The following is a 19,736-nucleotide window of genomic DNA, read 5'->3' as shown; positions in this document are numbered from 1 at the left end:
CCACGCCCGGCTAATTTTTTGTATTTTTAGTAGAGACGGGGTTTCATCGTGTTAGCCAGGATGGTCTTGATCTCCTGACCTCATGATCCACCCACCTTGGCCTCCCAAAGTGCTGGGATTACAGGCGTGAGCCACCACGTCCAGCCTGAGCCACCATGCCTGGCCTGTAGTTTTCAGCGTACAAGTCTTTTCCCTTCCATGACTAGATTTATTCTCTCTCTCTTCTTTTTTTTTTTTTGAGGTGAGGTCTCACTCTGTTGCCCAGACTGGAGTGCAGTGACTCGTACTTAGCTCACTGTAACCTCTGCCTACTGGGTTCAAACGATTCTCCTGCATCAGCCTGCTGAGCAGCTGGGATTACAGGCATGAGCCACCATGTCTGCCAAATTTTTTGTGTTTTTGAGAGACGGGATTTCACTGTGTTGGCCAGGATGGTCTCGAACTCCTGTCCTCAAGTGATCTGCCAGCCCCGGCCTCCCAAAGTGCTGGGATTACAGGTGTGAGCCACCCCGCCTGGCCAGATTTATTATTTTAAATAACAGTTATCAATGGAATTGTTTTCATTATATCCTATTAGGTTATTTTTGCTAGTTTATAAAAATAAAAGTGACTGAGTTTTGATTATGTATCCTACAACTTTCCTGAATTTATTAGCTTTTGTAGCTTTCTTATATAGGATCATGTCATCTGTGTATAAAGATGCTTTTCTCCCCTTCAACTCAGTTTCCTTTTTTTCTTTTCCTTGTCTAAGTACTCTGGTTAGAAATTTCTAGTACAACATTAAATAGCAGTGGTGAAAGCAGGCATTCTTGTCAAGCTCCTGATTTTAGGAGTAAAGCTTTTAGTCTTTCACCATTGTCACCACTGAGTATGAAGTTAGCTTTGGTTTTTTTTTTTTTTTTAAGATGGAGTTTTACTCTGTCGCCCAGGCTGGAGTGCAGTGGTACGATCTCGGCTCATTACAACCTCCGCCTCCTGGGTTCAAGTGATTCTCCTGCCTCAGCTGGGACTACCGGCGCCGTGCCATGCCCGGCTAATTTTTTCCTTTGTTTAGTAGAGATGGGATTTCACCGTGTTAGCCAGGATGGTCTTGATCTCCTGACCTGGTGATCTGCCTGCCTCGGTCTTCCAAAGTCCTGGGATTACAGGCGTGAGCCACAGCGCCTGGCAGCTGTGGGTTTTTAATAAATGCCCTTTATCATGTTAAGATAATTCCCATCTAGTCATAGCTTTCTGATTGTTTTTATCATGAAAGAGTGTTAGATTTTGTCAAATCCATTGTCTGTGTCAATTTGGATGCCTATTTTCTAATAATATGTCATTTTGAAATGCAAATCTGTTCAGTTCATTCCACTACTAAGAAGGTTGCGTTTTTTTGTTTGTTTTTTAAATATGTATTATGCTCTGAACCAAGTAACATACTTCTGTGGCCTAATTTTTTTTTTTTTTTTGAGACGGAGTCTCGCTCTGTCGCCCAGGCTGGAGTGCAGTGGCGCCATCTCAGCTCACTGCAAGCTCCGCCTTCCGTGTTCACGCCATTCTCCTGCCTCAGCCTCCTGAGTAGCTGGGACTACAGGTGCCCACCACCACGCCCAGCTAATTTTTGTATTTTTAGTAGAGACGGGGTTTCACCGTGTTAGCTAGGGTGGTCTCGATCTCCTGACCTCATGATCTGCCCACCTCGGCCTCCCAAAGTGCTGGGATTACAGGCGTAAGCCACTGCGCCTGACCCTGTGGCCTAATTTTTATGCTCTGTTCTTCATCAAAACAAGGCTGAGGTAGGTAGAATAATGGTTCCCCCAAAATGTTCACATGCTAATCCCTGGAACCTGTGAATTTTAGGTTCTATGTCAAAGAGAAGTTAAAGTTGTTAATCAGCTGACCTTAAAATAGGGAGATTATTCTGGATTATCCACGGGAGCCCAATGTAATCACAAGAGTCCTTAATAGTGGAAGAGGGAAGCATAAAATTAGTTAGAGGAGATATGACTTTGGAAGAAGGGCCCAGAAAAATGAGACATTGACATTGCTTTGAAAATAGAAGAGGGAAGTCCAAGGGAAAAGATTGGCATTTAGTAGCTAGAAAGAGCAAGGCAAGGGACTTCTCTTAGAGCCTCTAGAAGGGAATGCAGTGCTGTCAACACATTGATTTTAGTCCTGTGAGAGACATGATAGACTTTGACCTACAGAAATGTAAAATTATAAGTTTGTGATGTTTACACCAAGTTTGTGGTATTTTATTACAGTAGCAATGGAAAACAAATACAAGTACAAGCAAATTTTATTCTACTATTTATAGTGTTGGCTTATTTTTCCAGAAAAGCTTTTTTTTTTTTTTTTTTTTTTTAAGACGGAGTTTCGCTTTTGTTGCCCAGGCTGGAGTGCAATGGTGCAATCTCAGCTCACTGCAACCTCCGCCTCCCGGGTTCAGGCGATTCTCCTGTCTCAGCCTCCTGATTACAGGTGCATGCCACCACGCCCGACTAGTTTTTGTATTTTTTGTAGAGATGGAGTTTCATATTGGTCAGGCTGGTCTCGAACTCCTGACCTCAGGTGATTTGCCCACCTCGGCCTCCCAAAGTGCTGGGATTACATGTGTGAGCCACCACACCCGGCCAGAAAAACTCATTTCTACATTTCCCATAGGTTGTTTAAATTGTTATTGTTAAAGGAAAGCTCATCTCAAAGCTTCCTCAACAACAAATCCTTTTATCTTCCACCCCACCTCCCGTGCATTCACTGCCCAAATATACCAAGTTTCTCTTTTATTTTTTATTTTTTGAGATGGAATTTCATTCTTGTTGCCCAAACTGAAGTGCGATGGTGCAATCTCGGCTCACCGTAACCTCCGCCTCCCAGGTTCAAGTGATTCTCCTGCCTCAGCCTCCTGAGTAGCTGGGATTACAGGCATGCACCGCCATGCCTGGCTAATTTTGTATTTTTTGTAGAGATGGGGTTTCTCCATGTTGGTCAGGCTGGTCTTGAACTCCTGATCTCAGGTGATCAACCCGCCTTGGCTTCCCAAAGTGCTGAGATTACAGGTGTGAGCCACCATGCCCGGCTCTCTTCTTTTTATTTTTGTTTTAAGACAGAGTCTCGCTCTGCCGCCCAGGCTGGGGTGTAGTGGCGCGATCTCGGCTCCCTGCAACCTCTGCCTCCTGGGTTCAAGGGATTCTTCTCCTGCCTCAGCCTCCTGAGTAGCTGGGATTACAGGTGCCACCACGCCCAGCTAATTTTTGTATCTTTAGTAGAGACGGGGTTTTTTCATCATATTGGCCAGGCTGGTCTCGAATTCCTGACCTTGTGATCTGCCCACCTCGGCCTCCCAAAGTGCTGGGATTGCAGGTGTGAGCCACTGTGCCTGGCCTCTCTCTCCTTTTTTCTGTAGTAACTTTTTACATGCCTTATGGTATCTAACCATAAGGCAGTGTTTTAGAATATAATATTTTGTATTAATTTTATTTTTAAAATGTTTTATATTGATAATGGTTACATGTATATTCATATAGTTTCTATGTGTCTAAATTTGGGTTGTATATGTAAGATTTTTGTACTTTATGTAGTTATACCTCCAGTTTTTTACAAATGTAAATCTTAAGTCATGTGTAGTAACACACCCTAGAGTCCCAGCTATGGGACTACTGAGGTGGGAGAATCACTTGAGGCCAGGAGTTAGTGGCTGCAGTGCACCGTGATTGTGCTTATGCATAATCACTGCATTACAGCCTAGGTAACATAGTGAGACTCCCGTCTCTAAAGACAGAAAGAAATTAAATAAATAAATAAATCTTACCTTCCATGTTAGGCTAAGTCCCAAGAAATAAGTCACTGTATTTTACCCAACTTTGTCTTTTCTATTGAATTGTGTTCTGTATTGCATATGGTAGGCAATCCCTATGTGTATGAATTAACCTAAATGTACTTGTGGATTAAGTTGTATAAATTTATGAAGCAAAATATAATAGCCATAGTGGGAAGTCATTCTAACCATATCTTGAGGATGTTAACATTTGCTGTGAGGCGTATTTTTGGTTTATATAAGCCATGGTTATTGATAATAGCATCTGTTGGGGTAGATATTAAGCAAGGTTAGATTTTTTTTCTTCCTTTTTATGTACTCTAGGTGCACAGATATATCTGAAAACAAAGGGATATCTATTTGGCTGCTTCTAAGACAATTGAATCTTGATTTCTTATGTTTGTCTTTTTTTTTAAAGATGGAGTCTCATTGTGTTGCCCAGGCTGGAGCACTATCTCGGCTCACTGCAAGCTCCGCCTCCCGGGTTCAAGCGTTTCTCCTGCCTCAGCCTCCCGAGTAGCTGGGATTACAGGCGCATGCCACCACCACACCCGGCTAATTTTTGTTTTTTGTTTTTGTTTTTGAGACGGATTCTCTCCCTCCATTGCCCAGGATGGAGTGCATTGGTGCGATCTTGGCTCACTGCAACCCCCACCTCACAGGTTCAAGCGATTCTCCTGCCCCAGCCTCATGAGTAGCTGGGATTACAGGGGTGCACAGCCACACCTGGCTAATTTTTGTATTTTTAGTAGAGACGGGGTTTCACCATGTTGGTCAGGCTGGTCTCGAAGTCCTGACCTCGTAATCCGCCCACCTTGGCCTCCCAAAGTGCTGGGATTACAGGTGTGAGCCACCACACCCAGCCAATTTTTGTATTTTTAGTAGAGACGGGTTTCACCATGCTGGTCTCACACTCCTGACCTCAGGTGATCCACCCGCCTTGGCCTCCCAAAGTGCTAGGATTACAGGCGTGAGACACCACACCCAGTCCCAGTCAATTTTTTATCAGGATTGTACTATAGGAATAGTAAGTCTTCTCACTAGAAAATATACCTCGGAGATTGGTCAAAATAAATATTATATTTAAAAAATGCTTAATTATTATTTGCCTTTGATGTTGAACATAAAAAGCAGAATTGTTTTCTCCTTTGATGGAAAAAGAGTTTCTAGGAATAAAAGAAACTGTAGAACCAATGTCCCTTTTTGTATATCACTTTTTGAGTATTTACTGAATGTAATGTTTGTGTCTCATAGAATGGAGATGTATGCATTTCGATTCTTCATCCGCCTGTAGATGACCCACAGAGTGGAGAACTGCCTTCTGAAAGGTGGAATCCTACTCAGAATGTGAGGTAAGGTGTTACATAAGGAAAAATCTGGTTTTGGAGTTATTCTTAATCTCCTTATTGTGTTTGCCCCTAGTAAAATAAAATTACGTATTGTCTTTTAACATGTAAAAAATCATCTTTCTTATATTCAGTTGTTTTGTCTTCAGCTAGAGCTTTTAAGAAATATGTATGCATCATTTTGAAGAGCTGTATTTACTAAACAATAATATATATGATTCTCATTTCCCTAGGTTCACTTAGGAATAGATATTCAAGCCTGAATCCCTACTCTTACCTTATCCTAGTTCTACTTTGGTTCTTTATTACTATCTAACATTAGTATCATTCATTGGTTGCAGTTAATAAATAATGTTAATTCATTTTTACTAACTGAAGTTCATACCCTTTCTCATTTCCTGAGTTTTTACCTGTCGTCGTTTTGCTCCAAAATCTTTCATATGTATAAATATGTATGTATATATGTATGTGTATACGTATATGTATTTAAATTTTTTTAGAGATGGGGTCTTACTAAGTTGCCCAGTTGGTCTCAAACTCCTGGCCTCAAGCAGTCCTCCCTACTTGACCTCCCAAAGTGCTGGGATTATAGGCATGAGCCACTCTGCCTTGCTCATCACATTATATTTAATAGTCATGTCTCCATAGGCAACTCCTCTCTCTCTCTCTGTCTCTGTCTCTCTCTCTCTCTCTTTCTCTCTTTCTCTTTCTCTGTCTCTCATATTTAAGATAGTGTCTTGCCCTGTCACCCAGACTGGTGTGCAGTGGTGCGATCACAGGTCACTACAGCCTGTACCTGCTGGACTCAAGTGAGCCTTTCACCTCAGCCTTCCAAGTAGCTGTGACTATAGGTATATGCCACCATACCTAGCTATTAAGCAACTCTTGACTGCAAATTTTCTCGTTTTTGATGACAATTTTGGGGGGTACTGTCAGGTATTTTGTACAATGTTCCCCAGTTGAGATTTTTCTTATGTGTTTTCTCATGATTAGTCTAGAGTTATAGGTTTGGGGAAGAAAGACCAGAGAAGTAATGTGCCATTTTCATTATGTCATATCTGAAGTACTTACTATCAGTGTGGCTTATCCCTCCTGATGGGATACCTTTCATCAGCTGCCTGAGATAATGTTTTTAGCTTTTCTCCACTATAAAGTTGCTCTTTCCTGAACTTTTCATTCTGTACTCCTTGGAAGGAAGTCACATGCATAGTCCACAACTAAGGAGAGGGTGGCTATACCTCCGTGAAGCCAAGGTATCTATATAAATTATTTTGAATTCTTCTGCATGGATTGATCTATTCTTCCCCCTTTATTGGTTTATTCAATCATTTGTTAAACATTTTTACTGATACAAAAACTAGTAACTTGATAAGAATCTCCAGGTTTATCAAAAGTGAAGAATTGGAAGCTTCCTGACTTGTAAAAGAAGCTCTTCAAGATGTATCAAATGACTGTTGATAAAGAGTTGAGAAAATAGATATAGTAAAGATTTCAGCACATCTTACCAATATAATTTTTAAGACAGAAAAAATGTTACTTTCTTTTTAAATTCAAATAAATGTGTTACACTTCACCTTGACAACCATCATCCCTCTGAATTTTTTTTTTCTTATATTTCTTTTTTTTTTTTTTTTAAGACAGGATCTTGCTCTGTCGCCCAGGCTGGCATGCAGCGGCGCGGTCACGGCTTAGCGCAGCCTCAACCTCCCGGGCTTGAGCGATCCTTCCACCTTAGTCTCTCAGGTAGCTGGGACCACAAGCATGCATCATGGTGCCTGGTCAATATTTTGTATTTTTTTTGTAGAGAGATGGGATTTTGCTTGGTTTCCCAGGCTGGTCTCAAACTGCCGGGCTCAAGCAATCCACTTGGCATCCCAAAATGCTCAGATTATAGGCGTGCCCCAGAGCACCTGGACTAATTTTTAAATTTTTTTTGTAAAGATGGGGTCTTACCATGTTGCCCAGGCTAGTCTCAAACTCATGGGCTCAAGTGATCCCCCTGCCTCAGCCTCCCAAAGTGTTGGGATTACAGGTGCTCACACTACACCCAGCCTTCTGAATCTCTTATCTATACAAGAATAATACCTACCTCCGTAGGTTGTTGATAAAATTTAAGTGAATAATGCATGTAAACCTACTAGAATGGTGAATATTACCTACTAGACTGGCTTGGGTTGCAGCTATTATTTTCAAGGAATTTTTTGGGTCTAATGTGAAGCAGTCATTTGCTATCTATTAGAAGAGAAGCACATTTCTTAGTTCCTCATGTTTATTTCATTTTGCTACAGGGAGACATAATTGCTAGATGCCTGTATCATAACCAATTCAAGTAGTACATAATTTATCTTGGGTGTTAAATACAGGAAAATAACTAAAATAATTGCTTTGAGCTGTTTTTGAGATACTCTATAATTGAGAATACTCTTTTTTTGAGAGGAAAAGTGTCCTACATAGCAAATTATGTATACATGAATTATCTCAATAGACTCAATTTTAAATTAGTATTAAAAATTCTGAGTTTTAGGCTGGGTGCGGTGACTCATGCCTGTAATCCCAGCACTTTGGGAGGCCGAGGTGGGCAGATCACCTGAGGTCAGGAGTTCGAGACCAGCCTGACCAACATGGAGAAACCCTGTCTCTACTAAAAATACAAAATTAGCCGGGCATGGCGGTGCATGTAATCCCAGTTACTCGGGAGGCTGAGGCAGGAGAATTGCTTGAACCTGGGAGGCAGAGGTTGTGGTGAGCCAAGATTGTGCCACTGCACTCCAGCCTGGGCAACAAGAGTGAAACTCCATCTCAAAAAAAAAAAATCTGTGTTTTATGTATTCTATATTACTCAAGAGCATGTTTGAGGGTGCTATGTCTTCAGAAGTAACTGTAGCACATTATTTTGATATTAGACAATGTGTATAAAAGGTTTTTAAAGATGTTTTGGATGATTTGTTGAAAAAATTGCACCAAAAAAAAATCCCCAGTTATCCTTTGATAATAATGATGCTGGTGCGTGGATTTTCAGGACTAGTAGTAACCCTAGATTAGAGGAAGTAGTAGCTACAATACTGGTGATTCTTGGTTTTGATGGTTGAATGTTGAATCAAACGCTTACACCGCCTCCCTATTTGAGAAAACAGGCTTCCCCTTTCCTCAAATACAAAGTCCCAAACAAGATTTTCCTCATTGCATTTTTATGCTGCCTCTCTGGATAACGTATTGCCACCACCCACGGGAATTCAGGATTTTTATCCTTTACTTCTCTTGCATTTACACACAAATGATGTCATTTGCCTTATCTCAGCTTAAAATATTATGAACATTTTTTTCTTTTAAAATAGGCCTACTTCTCATGTAACCCAGTCTTTTGGAGGCAGAGGATTCCTTTTATACTTATCTGCCCATCTGAGACTGCCTTTGTTACTTTAGAGGTACTAGCATCATTTTTTTCTCATTCTTGAGTCCCCAGGCCACCTGAGCCGCAATTTAGGGACATTTCCCAAACTCAAAATCTAGATTGTTTTCCCTGGCTTTATACTGCTTTGGTTAGAAGCTTCCCAACTACAACTAATTATTTGGAGTTACACCTAACATCTTCACACACAGCTCTACAAGGTATTTGCATTAGAAATTGTTTATCTTCTTAGACTTTTTATCACTTAGTTCTATGTAATCATTGGGTAGTCCTTCAACATTTTGATCTTATTGGTGTTTTCAGGGGCTGTGGGATGTTTTGTACACTTTTTGGAACCTCATCTGTCTGGAATACCTGGTGGTGCTCAGAACTCTGAGCGGAAGTCAGGAAAGCACTACCTAATGAGCAGATGTGGAATACTTTTCCTTATCTCTTTTGTTTCTGTGTTCACTTCATTGTGAGACAAGGGGGCTTTTAAAGTAGTGCACTGTTATATTTTCTGACAGGTCATTTATGGCACTGAAATATTAAGAGGGAAGATACAAGATGTTGTGAAAATGGGCAACTGTTTTCCCTCTTGTACCTCTCTGCTGCTAAATTATCTAGGGCCAGCAACTGTCTAAGGGTTCTGGGCTCCATGTCCACTTTATGGGTGGCTGTAGTAAGACAGCAGTGGAGATGGCATAGGGTCCATCTTATCCTGCTTTGGAGTCTTGTCAGCCGCCTCTCACTGGCATCTGAAAGTGATTCCATATTCACATATTTGGTTTTCTTCTCCATAACCATGTGTACTCAAGACTATTGTTCAGCCCCTCAGTGGACAATATTTATAACATAAAGTGGCAAATGGAGCACTTTTGTAACTTGAAGAAGAGTAAGGGACTCTAGTTATCTTCAGGAGCCTGAGTCTGTATTATCAGATCTGGTGAGTAGTGAGTTAGCCAACCTGACAAGGAAGAATTTTAGGGATGCAGAGAATCAGCCAACTAGTGTTCACTAAAGGCTGAGTAGCTTGCTACCTCTTGGGAAAGCCAGCATACTTCTTTTGAAAGCAAACTTCCACAGGCCTCCTCCTCCCAGAGGCCCAGGATTAAATTGGTGGGGCTGGAGGTGGTGGGGAGGGTTTCTTCCTGAAGTAGAAAGTTTTGGCATTTGTCAGCAAGAGTGGAGTTGAGAGTTGCCACGTGTCTTTGATTAGAAGTTCACAGCATCATGCCTCTTCCTGATGGAGGAAACAAAATGTACCTTAATACATGATTTGTCTAGAATGATGTGGGAGCTTTGGGGATAGGGTAGGGTGGGAGTGGGAGTAGCAAAGCCCTCAAACTTTGCTATAGAGTTCACAGCTGCTTTGTCTGAGACACCATCCCCAGAACTACCTGTCATATCTGCTATAGGCTCTGGGATAGTGAAGTGGTTTTGGTGTAGATTTGCTTTATGTTGAAAGAGGCATACATAATGTTATCTTTTTCACTTTCAGAAGTATAGCATGAAATCAAATTTATTAACCCAATCAAGAGAGGCTGTTGGTATAAAAGAGTCTGTCTCAGAAGTGGGGTAGGATATTTTTCTGTCTAAAGAACAGAGAGCCAGAGACATCACCCCTAGCACTGGGTGCCAAATTAGGCAGGGTCAGGGGAAACAGGCATAACCATGCTGTTCCTAAAGTTCTTTTAAACCCAATTCTGGAACAGTGTGGTTTTATTTATTTGCTTCCTTGGTTTTTACGCATAGGGTCCCACTGCCCTCAACCTGGCAATTCCATTCTCTGCAAATGATACATAATTTGGGCATTTAAAAACTGTACTTTTATTCCTACCTTGCATTCTCAGGGATACATCAGTCCAGCACTGCACAGAAGGAGGTGTTGTATTTGTTGTTGGTTGCTTTAGCAGCCTAAAGAGAAACTTTCTAATAATGTAAACCCATTAAGCTACTATATTTTACCATCAGTTGCCCTCTTTTCCCTATCATAACAGGCTTCTTTGTTCTTTGTCATGATGTCCTCTTTAAATCCTTCCCCCACATTGAAACATGTAATGAGGACTGAGCTTTAACTAGTCATCTGCAGTTACTGGCCCATCGTTTGATAGAGCGGAAATGAGAGATTTTAAGGACCCATGACAACTAGAAAGATCAGGGTAGAACCCACAGTCAGTAAGGGTGGTAGTAACAATAGGATTTAGGCTTGGCTCCAGAGAACTGGACTTCATACATCAACTGTCATCACATTATGCTGGGTCCATAAAACTCAATATATAAATCAACCTGCGTGTACGTTTGTGTGTGTGCACATGTGCATACATGCACGCTTGCCCGTGATTATGGAGTGAAGTAAGCTTAGGGTTTTTTCTTTTCTTTTTTTTTTTGAGATGGAGTTTTGCTTCACAATTGATTTGCTGTTGGCTAGTCTGTAATATAATATATGATGTGTTGGTATTCATTTTCTTTGAGGTTTTTTTTTTTTTGTCTTTTTTTTTTTTTTTTTTTTCTTCCTTTTTTTTGTGGAGAGCGGGGTCTTGCTGTATTACCCAGGCAGGTCTCGAACTCCTGGGCTCAAGCTATCCTCCCGCCTCTGCCTCCCTGAGAGCTGGGATTACAGGCGTGAGCCACCGCGCCCGGCCTCTTTGAGGGTTTTTATTGTTTACAAACTTACGTTTTATTCAAAACAAGATAGCTAAATAACCTCTGACCAAAGATACTGAAGCAGGCAAAAGGATCTGAAATATGAACCTGAAGACTGTAAAGTGAGGTGCTTTTGCCTGTCCTTTTTTTCTGTTTCCTTTCTCTTCTTAGCATTTTTCTCTTTTGGCCTAGGTCTTCTGTCCTGAAAAGACCTACCTTATTCCCTGGCCGTGGCATAAAGAGGGGCAGAAGGAGGACATTTTTTTCTGGGAGTATCCTTAACTCCTTGAATGGTGGCGGTGGGAACTGTGTAATGAACCACAGATACTAAGAACTCTCTGGCCCTCATTCTTATCCCAAATTCCCTCTAGGCCTATTCTTTGTTGTGATAAACGTTAAACATGTATTCTGCTGGACTGAGATCAGATCTGTTCCTCCAGATGTGGAGTAGAGAAGGGTAGTGTACCAGTGTGTCCTTGTGGGGTGCGGGGGAAGCAAAGGGTAGTACAGTTATTCTTTATAGGAACTGAGAATCTGGGGATGATGGACCCTCAGGGTCTATTTTGCTAGTCCAACCTCTTGTTTCTCCTGAGAAAATACAGTAAATGAATAAGGATTTTAAACACTTAAACTCATTTTTTTAAACAAAAAAATGAACTAGCAGTTGAAATAGTTTTTTTGTTTTTTGTTTTTTTAAAAGAGTTTCGCTCTTGTTGCCCAGGCTAGAGTGCAATGGCACAAACTCGGCAGCCTCCGCCTCCCGGGTTCAGGCAGTTCTCCTGCCTCAGCCTCCCAGGTAGCTGGGATTACAGGCATGTGCCAACTTACCTGGCTGATTTTGTATTTTTAGTAAAGACGGGGTTTCACCATGTTGGTTGGTCAGGCTGGTCTTGAACTCCTAACCTCAGGTGATCCGCCTGCCTCAGCCCCCCAAAGTACTGGGGTTACAGGTGTGAGCCACCACGCCCGGCCTGAAATAGTTCTTAAATTCAAATTCAGTTTTGTGTATTCTAACAGTATTATCTCAGAAGTTTAGTTTTTTCCATTTCACATCCATCCATCTGCCTGAGACCAATTCTCTCAGCTTTCCTTACTCTCACAGTTCTCCATCTAATGAAGAATAGTTCCCACCAGGCTTCTGATTGGCCCAGGTTAGGTCACATGCATACCTCAGATGCATCGCCATAACAAGAGGGATGGAATCCTTGCAGCACTTGCTTGGTCTTATGTCTACTGCTGTGGGTAGGAGGTTGTTTGTATGGGAGGTGTTGCACAATAGTAGGAGAAGGAAATTATTCCCCATATGAAAAAGAAAAAGAAAAAGATTCTGCTCTTCAGACAGAAGAAAACTTACTGGGTTGACAGTTACCACTATATTAGTCTGCTATATTACTCAGTGCATCTTAAAACATCCTGGTTTTTAACTTAGGAGGACGTGGAATTAGAATTTCTCATTTTGTTAGATATGGATGATTTAGCATTTAAAAATTTGTTTCCCAATATACACACCGTCTCAATACACAAGATGTAAGAAAACCAACTTGGGGAAACTGCTTATGGGAAAATTTTTTCTTAATTCAGGTAATAGAATTCATCTACATCTGTGTTGTCCAATGTGGTAGCTTCTAACTACATGTGGCTTTTTACATTTGAATTAAAATTAAATACTAGCCTGGCACAGTGGCATGCACCTGTAGTCCCAGCTACTTGGGAGGCTGAGGCAGGAGTATCCCTTCAGCCCAGGAGTTTGAGGCTGTAGTGTGCTATGATCACGCCTATAAATAGCCTTTGTATTCCAGCCAGGGCAACATAGTGAGACCCTCTTTAAATAAATAAGTATATATTAGAAGTCACTTCCTCATTTGTGCAGGATACATTTCAAAGTACTCAGTAGCTGCATGTGGCCAGTGGTTACTATATTGCACAGCATAGGATATACATTATCATCATCATCGAAAGTTGTTAGTACACAGTACTGATCTAGACAATTAAACCTATTTTTCTGGCCGAGCAAGGTGAGCCATGCCTGTAATCCCACAATTTGGGAGGCTGAGGCAGGTGGATAACCCAAGGTCAGGAGTTCGAGACCACCCTGGCCAACATGGTGAAACTCCATCTCTACTAAAAATACAAAACATTAGCCGACCGTGCTGGCACGTGCCTGTAATCCCAGCTACTCGGGAGGCTGAGGCAAGAGAATCACTTGAACCCGGGAGGCAGAGGTTGCAGTGAGCCAAGATCCAACCATTGCACTCCAGCCTGGGCGACGAGCAAAACCCCGTTTCAAAAATAAATAAATAAAAATTATAAAACACTATTTTTCCAACCAGGAGCAGTGGCTCACACCTGAAATCCCAGTACTTAAGGAGTCCAAGGCAGGAATATTGCTTGAGCCCAGGAGTTTGAGAACAGCCTGGCTAACTACCTGTTTGTACCATACTTCGTCGTTATCCTTTTTATCTTCCTAAAAGATTTTATGTGTTTTCTTTTGGAGAAACCTTTATGTAAAGTTCTACCGTATTTTTCTTGCACTTCTAAGATGTCCATTCATTTTCCGTCTTGATGAGTTTGACTTTTTTATTTGAGACAAGAGTCTCACTGTGTTGCCCAGGCTGGAGTGGAGTGGCGCCATCTCAGCTCACTGCAAGCTCTGCCTCCCGGGTTCAAGCAATGCTCCTGCCTCAGCCTCCTCAATAGCTGGGACTACAGGCATGTACCACCATGCCTGGCTAATATTTTGTATTTTTAGTAGAGATGGGGTTTCACCGTGTTAGCCAGGATGGTCTCGATCTCCTTACCTTGTGATCCACCTGCCTCGGCCTCCCAAAGTGCTGGGGTTACAGGCATGAGCCACCATACCCGGCCTTCTTTGACTCTTTTTAATGTAATTACTGAAGAAATCCAGAAAGCTCTTGAGGGAGGAAGGCCAAGGAGTTATCCTTAACCTAATAGAAAGGAGCATGTGCGATCAATGGATTTTAACTAGATAGAAATGTTTTCTTTGAAAATGCCTTTGTCATAATCTTATATAAATCATACAACAGAAATTCTTCACCTTTTTAAGGAAAAGTTTTCATCAAATCAAACATCTAAGTGCCTGGTTTCCTCTCTTTATTTTTTGCTTGGGGCCCGGAGCAAAAGGGTATTTTGCAATAACACAATCTGTAACCTTTCATCAATGAGAAGAGAGAAATTTGTTTTTTCCTTCCATTTTCTCCTAATGCACATAGTTTTTAGGGGGAAAAAGCCTAGGAGTAATTTGGAACAGTTTTGGAGCCTATTATGCTTTTATTTATTTATTTATTTTTGAGATGGAGTCTTGCTCTGTTGCCCAGGCTGGAGTACCGTGGCGCGATCTCAGCTCACTGCAGCCTCAGCTTCCTGGGTCCAAGTGATTCTCTTGCCTGCCTTAGCCACCCCAATAGCTGGGATTACAGGCGCCTGCCACCATGCCTGGCTACTTTTTATATTGTTAGTAGAGACGGGGTTTCACCATGTTGGCCAGGATGGTCTCGAACTCCTGACCTCATGACCTGCCTGCCTCAGCCTCCCAAAGTGCTGGGATTACAGGTGTGAGCAACCGCACCTGGCCCCTATTATGCTTTCTAACATAAACTTTATTCCCTGATTATTTGGAATGTCTAATTTTTATCTGTGGATGAAAATTGGCCGTTTTTAACACCCACTAGAATTTGTAAGCCATGGGAAACCAGGGATGGCATCTAACTTGCTCACCATTGTACATCCAACATCTCACTTGGTGCCTCTGGCAAACTGTAGGTACAGAGTAAATACTTTTGAATAAAGATAGAGTCTCTGTTATTCAGAGACTCTAGTTCTTCCGTTTGAAGGATTTTGCTTTTCCTCCATTCTCCTGCATTACTTTGTCTCCCTTCCAAGTATGGAAAAAATACATTTGTATGTAGCATTGTTTTTCAAGTTAAGAGGCCACAATAAAAACTGGTTATATAGGGCTGGGCGTGGTGGCTCACACCTGTAATCCCAGCACTCTGGGAGGCCAAGGCAAGCAGATCACTTAAGGCCAGGAGTTCATTACCAGCCTGGCCAACATGGCAAAACCCCGTCCCTACTGAAAATACAAAAATTAGCCAGGTGTGGTAGTACATGCCTGTAATCCCAGCTACTCAGGAGGCTGAGACAGGAGAATCACTTGAACCCAGGAGGCAGAGGTTACAGTGAGCTGAGATGGCACCACTGCACTCCAACCTGGGCCACAGAGACCCTGTCAAAAACAAAACAAAACAAAACCAGGGCCGGGCGTGGTGGCTCAAGCCTGTAATCGCAGCACTTTGGGAGGCCGGGGAGGGCGGATCACCTGAGGTTGGGAGTTTAAGACCAGCCTGACCAACATGGAGAAACCCTGTCTCTACTAAAAATACAAAATTAGCGGGGCATGGAGGCACATATTTGTAATCCCAGCTACTCGGGAACCTGAGGCAGGCAGGAGAATCGCTTGATCCTGGGATGTGGAGGTTGCAGTGAGCCGAGATCACACCGTTGCACTCCAGCCTGGGCAGTAAGAGTGAAACTGAAAAAAAAAAAAAAAAAAAACGCAAAAAGAAAACTGTTTATATAGAATAGCATAATTTTTACCCTCTCCCACATCAAGATTGCCTTGAAACTAAATATTTTAAGCTTTTTCCCCCATGTCATTTAATTTGTCATTTTTAAAATAAACAGTATTTGAAAGCTTCCAAGACATCCACTTTCTGCAGGTTGGAACATGGGACCAGTTGAAACAGGGCCTTCTGTCAAGTTCATTTTTATGCTTTGTGCATTATTCTTATACTAGAATCACGGATTTCCTCTGCTTTGCCTACCAGTTAGCAGCTTGTTTCTTAGTACTGGAAAAAAAAATTTTTTTAAATTTTTCTTAAATGCCTTTTATGAAAACCATCAATAAAAAATGTATGATGTCTCTGTTGCCCCAAGGTCTCAAATTAAATTGTATCAGAAAAATTTTAAGGGAGGGAGAATGTGAAATCTGATTGTACTTTCTTAAAAAGCAGAATACTTTTAAATACTGTAAATATGGGTATTCATAGCTGATCCTTTTTTCCTGTTTCTAGGACTATCCTATTAAGTGTAATCTCACTGCTTAATGAGCCCAACACCTTCTCCCCAGCCAATGTCGATGCTTCAGTTATGTTCAGGAAATGGAGAGACAGTAAAGGAAAAGACAAAGAATATGCTGAAATTATTAGGTAAGGTGCTTTTTTTTTTTTTCAAATTACCTCAAGTCATTATATAAAACCAAAATATATTCTGGAACCAAAGGTTTAAATCACACTTAAATATCCTGTCCATTCCAAGATAATTTTCCTCTATTAGATTTATAGTGTGGGAAGAGAAGATTTCTGCCTGAGCCTAATGAACTTTGCTATTTACTGAGAGAACAGCCACTAGAAGATCATGCAGTAGCAGACCTGATTTTCTAGGAACCAGAACTTCTAGGTTCTGGCCGGGCGCGGTGGCTTACACCTGTAATCCCAGCACTTTGGGAGGCTGAGGCAGGCGGATCACCTGAGGTCAGGAGTTTGAGACCAGCCTGGCCAACGTGGTGAAACCCCATCTCTACTAAAAATACAAAAAGTAGCCAGGTGTGGTGGTATACACCTGTAATCCCAGCTACTCAGGAGGCTGAGGCAGGAGAATTGCTTGAACCCGGGAGTTGAATGTTGCAGTGAGCTGAGATCACACCACTGCACTCCAGGCTAGGCGACAATGCGAGACTCCGTCTCCAAAAAAAAAAAAAAAAAAAAAAAAAATTTGACCATAGCAGCAAGGATCTTTTGGAAATCCACATTATCAGCAACACTAATATATGCTATAACAGAGCCCTAGAATAAGATTCAGGGGACCTGGAATCTACTCATGTGACCATTTATCAGATAATTCTTGGGGTATTTTACTTTCTCCTCTGTATAAAATGGAAAAAAGCTCAACCTTTAATCTCTTAGGACATCAGGTTCTTATAATAGTACCCAAGAAATCTCCAATAAATACAAACCCTACCCTTCCCCTACCTTCCACCTCCTTTTTATTTGTTTCTAATTAATTTTTTTTTTTTTTTTTTTTTTTTTTTTGAGATGGAGTCTTACTCTGTTACCCAGGCGGGAGTGCAGTGGCATGATCTTGGCTCACTTCAACCTCCACCTCCTGGGTTCAAGCGATTCTCCTGCCTCAGCCTCCCAAGTAGCTGGGATTGTAGGCACCCACCACCATGCCCAGCTAATTTTTGTATTTTTAGTAGCGACAGGGTTTCAGCATGTTGGCCAGGCTAGTCTCAAACTCCTGACCTCATGATCCACCTGCCTCAGCCTCCCAAAGTGCTGGAATTAGAGAGACAGACATGGTCTCACTCTGTTGCCTGGGCTAGAGTGCAATGGTGTGATTATAGCTCACGGTAACTTCGAATTCCCGGGATCAGGCAGTCCTCCCACAGCCTCCCAAGTAACCAAGACTATAGGCATGCACCACCACACCCAGCTAATTTCTATTATTATTTTTTGTAGAGACGAGGTCTTGCTATGTTGCCCAGCCTGGTCTTGAACTCCTGGCCTCAAGTGATCCTCCTGCCTCAGCCTCCCAAAGCTCTGGGATTATAGGTGTGAGCCACCGTGCCTGGCCTCAACCCCCCTTGATATTACATTTTTATTTCTTAAAATAGAGACCCCAAATACAGTTACAGCTTCCTCTGTGCATAGGAGTTTACTAAGCATTGGCGTTTATACAAATAAAAGTAAAATCTAGTGGGCTTGAGACCATGTGATATGAAAAAAGTTAAAACAATGCTGGAAAGCACATGAGGTGACTGCTAAGTAATATAAGATCAGGAGTCCTAAGTTTTCTGCCCATTGGGATCACTTTTAAAGTGTCCCTAAACGATAACTGTCTTTTATGGGATTACAAGGACAGAGTTTGGGCATCTGTGTGTGTATATATATATGTCTCACCTAGATCACTGATGTGTACCAAACATTGAAGATAATTAGTAGAAATAGTAAGATCCTAGAGAAGTGTAGAGGAGTGGGAGTGTCCTAAGGATGGAAAGATGGGAAAGCTTCTGTACACACATTCCCAAGGTACTTCTATGTGTTTCTTAATTGTTTAAGGGCCCCTTTATCTCATCCTATCTATACCTTAATGACCTAATACAGTACCTGACACTCAGCAACAGCTTTGTGTCAGGTACTCACTAAGGCATAGCCTGTCTCCTTAGGGAGCTCACTTTATTAGCATTTGAAAACAAATGACCATGTAGTATTATACCTATAGAAGCCTAAACAAGATACATTGGGAGAAATATATAATGTAATAGATTTCCCAGCAGAGAGAATTCCTCATAACCAATACTTTTTCAGGTGAAAAAAGGGAAAACACCCATGTTTGCTAAAATACAGGCGTATAATAGCATGACATGTTAAGGAAATTACAAATATTTGAGTGTAAATTCTGATGTGGGAAATACTAGAAAATTTAGTGAGAGAGGCACCAGGGTCTTCAAAGACATTGAAGTCATGATAAAAGAGTATGGTTCTTAATCTAAGAAGGGATGGGATACCACTTAAGTATTTTTGGGAGGGAAGAGGTGATGCTATTTGAGTTCTGATAAAAGACAGTTGCCTGGTGTGGTAGCTCACACCTGTAATCGCAATACTTTTGGAGGCAGGTGGATTACCTGAGGTCAAGAGTTTGAGACCAACCTGGCCAACATGGTGAAACCCCGTTTCTACCAAAAAATACAAAAGTTAGTCGGGAGTAGTGGCACACACCTGTAATCCCAGCTACTTTGGAGGCTGAGGCAGGAGAATCACTTGAACCCAGGAGGCAGAGGTTGCAGTGAGCTGAGATCGCTCCACTGCACTCCAGCCTGGGCAACAGAGCAAGACTCCGTCCCAAAAAAAAAAAAAAAAAAAGACAACGGCTCATGCCTGTAATCCCAGCCCTTTGGGAGGCCGAGACAGGCAAATCGTTTGAGCCCAGGAGTTCGAGACAAGCCTGGGCAACGTGGCAAAATCCTGTCTTTACAAAAAAATTAGCCAGGCATGGTGGCTTATGCCTGTAATCCCAGCTACTTGGGAGTCTGGGGTGGGAGGATTGCTTGAGCCCTGAATCCAGAGGTTGCAATGAGCTGAGATTGCGTCATTGCACTCCAGCCTGGGTGACAGTGGGAGACCCTGTCTCAAAAAAAACAAAAAAAAGTCAGTTGGCCAGGGGACCAACATGGACTAAACTGAGGCAGTAGTAATGGGGATGAGAGGACAGATATTTAAGCTGTAAAGCAATAGGTCTTTGGAGCGAGATTTATTATTTTAAGAAGTGATGCTCATTTATTCAGAGATGTAAAATGGGAGAAACTGGCCATAGAGGTAGAAAATGCATATGCAGTCTACCTCTGCATATGGAACATCAGGACAGAGGCTTCCTAAAGGTATTTGTTTATATAAGCCAAGAGATGTCAGCATAAAGGAAATCGTGGTTAAAATTATGGGAACAGAGATGGTGTCCCAGGGAAGCATGCTGAGTGTGGAGA

The 19,736-nt window shown here is 41.8% G+C and overlaps 1 protein-coding gene across 2 annotated transcripts in view; it reads left to right on the top strand.

Annotated features, from left to right (window-relative positions):
- Positions 1–19,736, top strand: part of UBE2R2 (ubiquitin conjugating enzyme E2 R2) — a 111,857-nt gene that overhangs the window by 89,633 nt on the left and 2,488 nt on the right. Inside the window, exons 3-4 of one of the 2 annotated variants that reach the window (XM_023203335.3) lie at positions 5,054–5,151; positions 16,270–16,404. In XM_023203335.3, coding sequence (XP_023059103.1) covers positions 5,054–5,151; positions 16,270–16,404 — 233 coding nt within the window. The remainder of the gene's footprint in view (positions 1–5,053; positions 5,152–16,269; positions 16,405–19,736) is intronic. The other variant, XM_023203336.3, reaches the window with a different exon arrangement.

Source organism: Piliocolobus tephrosceles, chromosome 14 (genome assembly GCF_002776525.5).
Source record: "Piliocolobus tephrosceles isolate RC106 chromosome 14, ASM277652v3, whole genome shotgun sequence".
Lineage (NCBI taxonomy): Eukaryota > Metazoa > Chordata > Mammalia > Primates > Cercopithecidae > Piliocolobus > Piliocolobus tephrosceles.
Note: the sequence above shows the minus strand (reverse complement) of the source record. Positions and strands in the feature narration are given on the sequence as shown.